Source organism: Octopus bimaculoides, chromosome Z (genome assembly GCF_046866305.1).
Source record: "Octopus bimaculoides isolate indiv1 chromosome Z, ASM4686630v1, whole genome shotgun sequence".
In the NCBI taxonomy this organism is placed as follows: Eukaryota; Metazoa; Mollusca; class Cephalopoda; order Octopoda; family Octopodidae; genus Octopus; species Octopus bimaculoides.
Genome location: NC_142944.1, coordinates 34,318,447 through 34,327,557, shown reverse-complemented (window position 1 = coordinate 34,327,557; position 9,111 = coordinate 34,318,447). Strand labels below are relative to the sequence as shown.

The 9,111-nt window shown below is 34.7% G+C and overlaps 1 protein-coding gene across 3 annotated transcripts in view; it reads right to left on the bottom strand.

The window, feature by feature from the left end:
- Positions 1-309: 309 nt before the first annotated feature.
- LOC106868883 (small ribosomal subunit protein uS12m) overlaps positions 310-9,111 on the bottom strand; it is a 30,286-nt gene continuing 21,484 nt past the window's right edge. For all 3 annotated transcript variants that reach the window (XM_014914334.3, XM_089365173.1, XM_014914333.3), the window contains one exon: positions 310-694. In XM_014914334.3, coding sequence (XP_014769820.1) covers positions 330-694 — 365 coding nt within the window. In that variant the 3' untranslated portion in view covers positions 310-329. The remainder of the gene's footprint in view (positions 695-9,111) is intronic.

Below are 9,111 nucleotides of genomic sequence, written 5' to 3'. Positions count from 1 at the left end.
CGGAGCCTCGTGGAGCTTTAGGTGTTTTTGCCTAACACCCGGTCTGGGAATTGAAACCACAATCCTACGACTGCGAGTCCGCTGCCCTAACCACTGGGCCATTGCGCCTCCACAATCACATCAACCGCAGTACTTAACTGATACTTAATTTATTGACTCTGAAAGGGTGAAAGGCAAAGTCAACCTTGGTTAAATTTGAACTCCAAAATGTAAAGGCAGATATGCTGCTAAGCATTTTGCTCAGTGCATAATGATTCTACGAGCTTGCCACCTTAATCTGAAACATAATAATAACAATAAAGACTTAAATCACAGAAATAAGAATAAATTTATTTCTTTACATGTGCTAAATCATATTTCCCTCGTACACATTTTAATTTTACACCAGGAACATCTTGTAATCTACCTCCTCTAACAAGAACAATACTATGCTCTTGAAGATTGTGTCCTTCTCCAGGTACATAAGCTGTGGCTTCACGACCATTACTAAGCCTCACACGAACACATTTTCGATTGGCAGAATTGGGTTTTTTAGGTTTTTTAATTAAAGTTTTTAAAACAATGCCACGCAGAAATGGGAGGCCGAATGTTGGACGCTTCTTCTTTATCTTGGGTCGCCATGGAGACCTATGCATTTGATTTAAAGTTGCCATTTGTTGACAGCATTCCAGAAGTGGTGTTCTAGTATAATTACCTAAAAGAAATGAAAATGTAAATATTTAAAATAATTATTTACCACAAAGCAATAGAGAATTGGAAGAAACATATTCTAATTAGTTAGGTGCAGATGTGACTGCATGGATAATCACACAACCACCCCAAGTTCAGACCTGCTGTGCAGCACTTTGGGCAAATATTTACTACTATTGCCCTAAGCCAACCAAAACTGGATCTTTCTGATTTGGTGGACACCATCTTTTATTTAGTGTGTTTTCTACCGAAACACTTTAAAACTTCGTATACTTGTATATTTTGTCTTATAGAACAGAGAAAAACTTTTATATTCGATGTTATTTCATGTTAAAAGTTGTCGTATTTCGGTAATTTCAACCAATCACTGATGTCTGTTCAGCTGAATACAGTTACTGCTGTGGTCTGTCAACAACACATTCTGACAGTGTAATGGGATCTTTTCCCTTGAATAAAATCAGTGCCGTTGTTTGTCAACAACTATCGGCAGTACTGTTATTTATAACATCGTTCGTATATTAGTACTGGTTTTAGCTTTAGGGTTTTAGGGTTAGGGTTCAGGTTTTACTGTTAGGGTTAGGGTTATGAGTATTTTTGCAAAATTACTCATAGCCCGAACCCTAACACCCTAAAGCTAAAACCAGTACAAACGCACGAACAATGTCATAAATAACAGTACCGCCAATAGTTGTTGTTGACAAACAACGGCACTAATTTTATTCAAGGGAAAAGATCCCATTACACCGCCACAACGTCCTGTTGACAAACCACAGCAGTAATTGTTTTCACCTCAATAGACGTCAGTGATTGGTTGAAATTACCAAAATACGACAACTTTAACACGAAATAACTTTAAAAATATAAACTTTTCTCAACAACACTAAGAGTAAAAGATGTTTTATATGACACATTCTACCAGTGTCCCAAGTTTGAAAGTGTTTCGTTAGAAAACAAATGGTGTCCGCCAAATCAGAAACATCCCCAAAACCTTATGAATGGGTCGAGTAAATAGAAACTGAAAGAAGCCCATTGTGTGTGTATGTATGTGTGTGTGTATATATATATATATATATATATATATATATATATATATATATATATATATATATATATATATATATATTAGGAAAAATAATAAGGTGCTCAGATATCTGGATGGTTGTACATTTACAGATTTTTATTAATATGTCACATATTTTATAAATCATATATTGGTGCTTGCATCTACTCTAATAGATTCTTCTGAAGAATCTATTAGAGTAGATGCAAGCGCCAATATATGATTTATAAAATATGTGACATATTAATAAAAATCTATAAATGTACAACCATCCAGATCTCTGAGCACCTTATTATTTTTCCTAATATATAATACCTGTACATTACCTCCAAACCTTCTGATATATATATATATATATATATATATATATATATATATATAGTGCTAAGACATAGAAATATTGGGTTGGTGTCCAAGGGTGCAGTAAGATCACTTGGAGTGAGGGATCCCCAGTCTTTGATAAAACATCCCTCTAAGAGAAGGCTAACTCATATACAAAACCCACTGTGTTACTAAGCTGGATATCTTGAACTTTGCTTGTCTCTGGGTTCTTTAGTATAGCTAGTGAGAGTCAGTGTGGTATGGTGGAAGCTGTACCTGACTTAAAACCTCTGCAAGGGTCATGCATGTTAGTCATCAGAGATTGTAGTGGGTGCTTTTACGTGTCACCCGCACGAAGGCCAGTCAGGCGATACTGGCAACGGCCACGCTCAAAATGGTGTATTTTACGTGCTACTCGCACAGGAGCCAGTCCAGGGGCACTGGCAACGACCTTGCTCGAAAATCCTTACACATATCACGGGCACAAGTGCCAGAAAGGCGACGCTGAGCACAGGTGCCATCCCGATTTCGTTTTTGCTTGCCTCAATAAGTCTTCGCAAGCTGAGTTCTGTGTCCAATGAAGGAGACGACGTTGGCATGGGTGCCAGTCGTCGACTTTAGTATATATATATATATATATATATATATATATATATATATATATGTAGGTATTTACATGTATATATATATATATATATATATATATATATATATATATATATATATATATATATATGTGCATATCAGTGTATGCATGTGCATCCTTGAAAGAAGCCCACTGTGTGGTAGTTGTAAATGATTTTCACTGTCATAGAAGCAGTATTACTCATTTCCAATATTCTGCAAAAACTTGTCTGGGTATGGGAAAATATTACTTTGCTTGGAAACAAGTGAAGGTAGGTGACAAGAAGGGCATGTAGCCATAGAAAATCTGCCTCAATAAACTCTGTCTAACGTATGTCAGCATGTAAATGTGGGTCCCTTTCTCAGAGATTACAGAATACATCCTAGCTATTTATATATAATGTTCAAATTACCTGAGTGTGCATGTATGTGTGTAAGGAGATCCTTAGATATTTTTAGTTTACATACAAGAATGATAAGTTTTTAACATCAACTCATATTTCAAAGGTAAAATGCTATAAAAATAATTAACTGTAAAGTTATATACATTACACATGTTTCAGGTACTCTGAATCATTGTTTCACACACACACACACAGGTGTGTATATATATTTGTATATGTGTATACACATTCTCATGTGTATACTGGTCTCACTTGCCATTTGTTAAAAGTGATACATCTTCTAGAGGCAGCTAAAGATTTTAATACACCAAGAATTAATGTTGGATGGTATTAGATACATCTGCATTTGTTTATATTGTTTATAAACATACCACTAGTCACTCTGAGTTAATTTTCTTAGCTCATTTTCCTCAAGTTATGCAAATTACTGAGGCTATAAATTAATTCTTTTTATGTGTCTATGTCCCTTAACTGATGGAGTTAGGTGAAGACAATTGTCATGTTGATGATGCCTATTGAAGCAGAAATACATATCCATGAGTATCCTTTGATATCTAGACAATCAGCTCATCCCATCCCTCAATGGCAAGTTAACTTAAACGAATTCTTGAATCTTCAGCTTATCTCCCCTCCTTATGTAGAGCTGTTCTCAACTGACATTTGTAATTGTGAGACAACCTCCAGAAGCAGAAACGATTTTAATATAGCAAGAATTTATGCTGAAAGTTAATTGACATACCAGTATTTGTCTATGTTGTGTGTGAGTGTATAGGTTAGGTAGCTGTTAAATTGTCTACAACTCTCATGCTGACATCAGAGGTGATTTGATTGTTCAGCTTATACAGTAGAAAGACATTTATCGTTGTTATTTTGACAGTCAAAATTGCTGAGTCAACTTGGTGTAATTGAGAGCATAAATATCTAGTATTTGATACTGCATGATTAGATTAGTGGCAGAATTTTGCTTTAAGCACTCCATATAATCTCTCATAACTTTTTTATTGTGGGAAATTTGCAGAAAATTTTTGTGAATTTCTATTCTACAGATGGGAATTCACATGACTATAAAAAAAAAATTTTTTTTTTGATTTTTCCAAATTAAAAAGAATTTTAAAAAAATTTTTCAGATTAAAAAAAAATAATCATTTAAAAATACAGACAGTCCAAATTTTTGGTTTAAATCATACAATATACTGTTAAATGTGTTTGCAGGGAGAACAGGGAGAAAGATATTGGAAAACATCAATATATCAGAGTGACAAACAAGGAGGGTATCAGGTGGCTGTGAGGTGTACTAAAAATGACAGCTAAATAGCCCTTAAATCATGCACCAAAAATTTTGCGGGGTGGTTTTGCATAATCATATGATGATGATGGTGATATGAATTCTTGTGTATAGAACACAAATTCACAAATCTTCTGAAAATTCCAATAAATGAAGAAAGTTATGAAGGATTATATGGCATGCTTAAACCAGAATTCCTCCAGATTAGTTCCTTTTTCTATCTTAAGCCACACATACATAGACATCCAGTATTGCTGCCACCACTGTCATCATCACCATTAACCCTTTAGCATTTATACAGGCCAAAGTATTCTACCAATTTTATGTTCACACTAACCAGATCCAGCCTTTTTCACCTACCCTATAATGTCATTCTAAAAATAAACAACCATGTCATCAAAATCAAAGGAATTAAATAATGCATAATTAATCCAAGACAATCTTATAATTATATTTGTCATTGCATTACTTAGCCTGTCAGTAACACTTTCATGTGATTAGAAAAAAAGGGAGAAAGAAAAGGAGAAAAAGAGGGAGGGAGAAAAAAAGGGAGAGAGAAGCATCAATGACATGAGGTAGAGGGAATGTAATTGTTATGCTTTCATGTGATTAGTTGAAGGGAAAGAGAGGAGAAAGAAAAAGAAAAAGAGGATAAGGTGAAGAGTAAGACAGAAAGAGGGAGAGAAAAGCATCCATGATGTGAGGTAGGGGGAATGTAATATTTATTATATGGTTCAAAAAGTTAGTTAAAGGTAGAGGAGGAGAGTTAAAAATATAATTTTAGCAGAGGGGTGATGTTCTGATGGTGAGGTTAAAGAAAGGCAGAGGGAGTGGGGGGAGCGAACAGGAAGAGAGAGATGATGATGGTAGCGACTGAATAGTGAAATGTGTATTTTTAAAAAAAATTGAACTAAGTTTTTATATCACCTATCAGTATAAGTGCATAAGTGCAATTCCATGAAATATTCATGCTTATTTATGTGGCAGTTTAACCAAGTGCAATTCCATGAAATATCCATGCTTATTTACATGCAATTTAACCAACGGTTGTATCATATGTGCAGGATATTATTTTTTCTGTCTATGGGAAAAGTAAGAGTGAATATTTATTTCATGAGTGCTGTGTATTAAGTCTATAAAGTTATGTATAAAGTATACATATAAAGTGCATTAAGTAATCATCATATTCCAATTTCTTTCACTTTTCAATGAATAGCAGATGAGCGACTATCTTTTGATACAGACACAATACAGGCTACACTTTCATGTTTCTTGGATAAAGTTTTCAGAAATAACCCAATAGGTTTGCCATTAATTCTGTGAAATATTCACGAGTCCTGCTAGCATGAATAAATAAGCATTATATATGAAGAGTAATCTGAACACTAGAGGGTTAAGATCACTTAACATCCAGTCTCCATGCTGGTATGAGTTAAATGGTTTGACAGGGTGAATTGGAGGACTGCATTGTGTTCCAGTGTCTATTTTGACATGGATTCTAAGGCTGCATTCCCTTCATAATGCCAACAACTTCACAGAGAGAACTAGGTACTTTTCTCATGAAACAGTCACTAGTTATGTCGGTTTGCAAGGTTAAGGGGGATTAGAGGAGATGCTATAATTGAAGAAGAATAGTAGAGTGAATGTGATTTTAGACAAGGTGATGAGAGAGAGTGGTTTTAGAGAGAGTAACAGAGTAGTGACTTTGGTGGGAGGGAGTATGGAAGGAATTGGGGGAAAGAAAGAGATTAGTGTCAGGGGTTAGATAGAAAAGTAGGAATAAGGTGAAAGGTGATGAGGCAGATTGTATACAGGTGCTCCTGGCAAATAACACATTGTGTGTGTGTATTTTAGGGAGAGGGAAGTCACTAAAAGGGTTATGAATAGTGACAAAAGAACTCTTACTGACAAACAACTGATTACTTGATTAACCAGCACATTAAACAAATGATTGATTAGTTGGTTAGATATTTAACCAAGTGACTAATGAGGAAGAAGTGATACTGTACCAGTGTGTGCATATGTTATTATTATTGAAGTAATGACCCTCCCAAGACAACGATAGACATAGAGTCTTTGGACTAAATGTGACAATTTTTTATGTCTCCATTCTTCAGGAACAGTCAGTGGTGTCGGAGAGCATAAAGTTGTACTTGAGAAAAAGTTAGCTATGGAGGACTTGAAGCCTTGTGAATGGATCATGAAGATTCACACTGGGTATCAAAATGCTGGCATCATGACTGCTGCTCAATGTTCTGTGAATACTGAAAAGGTTATATAAGATGTGACACAGACATCCTGAAAACCAAGTTCCCCAAAACTGTCTTTGGATATATCTCCAGTGAGAATGATTTCATGAGCCCCACATCTTTGAATGAGGCCTTAGGTTCAATTCATACAGCTGTTATGTTGCTGGAGATTGTCAAACCCTGGCTGGAGAGGGTTACTGCTGGAAGGCCATGTGTAGCAGCATGATTCAGCTCTATGCCATACCTCTAGAAAAAGTTTGAAGTGGTTGTTGGAGAAATTCTACAATTTCACCAACCCCAATTTCTGGTGGCCTAATTCCCCTAACTGTAATCCCATGGATCACTATGTGAGAAAGACACCAAATGCTCTGCCTGTAATACCAAGACTGAGTTGGTGGCCAACATCAAAAATGTATTATTGAGGCATTATCTTAGAGTTAGAAGTCTCTCTTGTCATTGAACCTTATCTGTTTTCTAATGTCTCATTTCACATGGCGTCAAAGTATGAAGCAAGTAGGTTTGTTGATGGGAGAACTGACAGCAACAACACCCGTGCATTGCAATTTTTGTAGAAGCAAGTGAAATTTCTTATTTTATCTTATGTCCATTGTCTAGAAATCTTTCATCAGATACACATGGATGGAAAATGGAAAGGTCGTTAAAGAGGTCATAGATATGTGACAAAAGATTTCCAGACAATAGACATAAGATTTCCAGACAATGGACATAAGATAAAATAAGAACAATAATAAACAAGGGAAGAACAAATATGTAGTGCATGTGTTTATTTGACAAAAAAAAAAAAATGACCACCCCAAAATATAACAATATCTGTTTCAACATACGATTTCACATCAGGAATTTTGCAAAACAAATTCATAAACATATGTGTGTGTGTGTGTGTGTGTGTATGTATGTATCATTCAACCATGGTAGTGGTTGAATATATTCTTAAGTCCACCATTTCATCAATTACAGCAGTTTCCAAGCTTCACCACTAATTCAGTTCTTAACTAAACTGCAAACTGTTAATAGTTTTAAAGAGGACACCTCCTCAGCTACACTTTGGCATAAATAGTTTGAGATTTGGTTCAATAGAAAAAAAGTTGCATCAAAATATGTCAGACCTCAAGTGGGCAGTAAGAAAGATATTCATCTTCAATTAACATAAATTTTTTAATTTTAAATTAAAAGTATACTTTTTCTTAGGCTTAAATGATAGAACAATGCATGAGGAATTCAAACAAAAATTAGTAGAAAAAGAGTTATGAGGTAAAATGTTACGAAGTTTCATGTCAGTAAGTAAGGAAGTAACACCTAAGCAATAAGAATAAAGAATATATTTCTAAAACGAATGTTTACATTCTAAGGCAGTGAGCTGGCAGAAACATTAGCACGCTGGGCAAAATGCTTAGCGGTATTCCATCTCTTTTTATGTTTTGAGTTCAAATTTCGCCGAGGTCGACTTTGACATAGAGATTATTTAATTAATCTTTTTTTAACTAAACACTTTATTCTTAACGTTTTTGACAAAATTTTGTATTTTAGAAGTGGTATTTCATCTGTCTTTATGTTCTGAGTTCAAATTCTGCCGAAGTCAACTTTGCCTTTCCTACATTTCGGATCTATTCAATTAGACATACAGATTATTTCATCAATTTTTTTTTACTAGACACTTTCAAACTTCTGATACTGGTAGAATGTGTCACATACAACAGGGTTTACTCTTAACATTTTTGACAAAGTTTAGTATTTTAGAAGTTATTTCATCACAAGTTACAGAGTGACAATGGACAAATTTGTGTTTGATAAGTTCCAATATATAAAACTCTAAGCCTTTGACTTACTCTCTAACTTCTGCCGATGATATATATACATATTACACATATATGTGTAAAAAAATCTCATCACGCAATTGAACCAATGGTCGCTCGACACACTAAAAATAGTAGTCAAAGTATCCCCCTACCTAAATCACATGCCCATTGTATGCAATGTCCTAGATTATCCCTAAAAAGACAGTTTGCTGAAGGCTGGAATGTCTTTGATGATACGTTTGCAGTATCAGGGTTGATGTGAGGCTAAATAACAACAAAATTATGGTCAATTTCTATATTAACACCTGCATGATCTTCACTAAGAAAAAAAAATTTGGTTTTTTGCATGGAATCAAATACCCTGACCTAATATGCTGCAAATCCTGGAATCATTGGAAATTTTTTTCTCCATTGAATGAATTCCTGTGACCTCCTAATATTGCAAAATTAGGTTACTTAAGGTGAACTTGGTAACTGATGGTTTTGGGGTCGTTGTTTGTAACTTTTGGTGAGCCATGATGCAACCAACAACATGGTAAAAATCCTTGCCATTAATTTGGTGTGGATGGATAATATCAAATAATTCAATCACAACATATATTTAAATTAAACATGAAGATAATTGAAATATTATCATCACTTACATGGAAAAATTGAAATA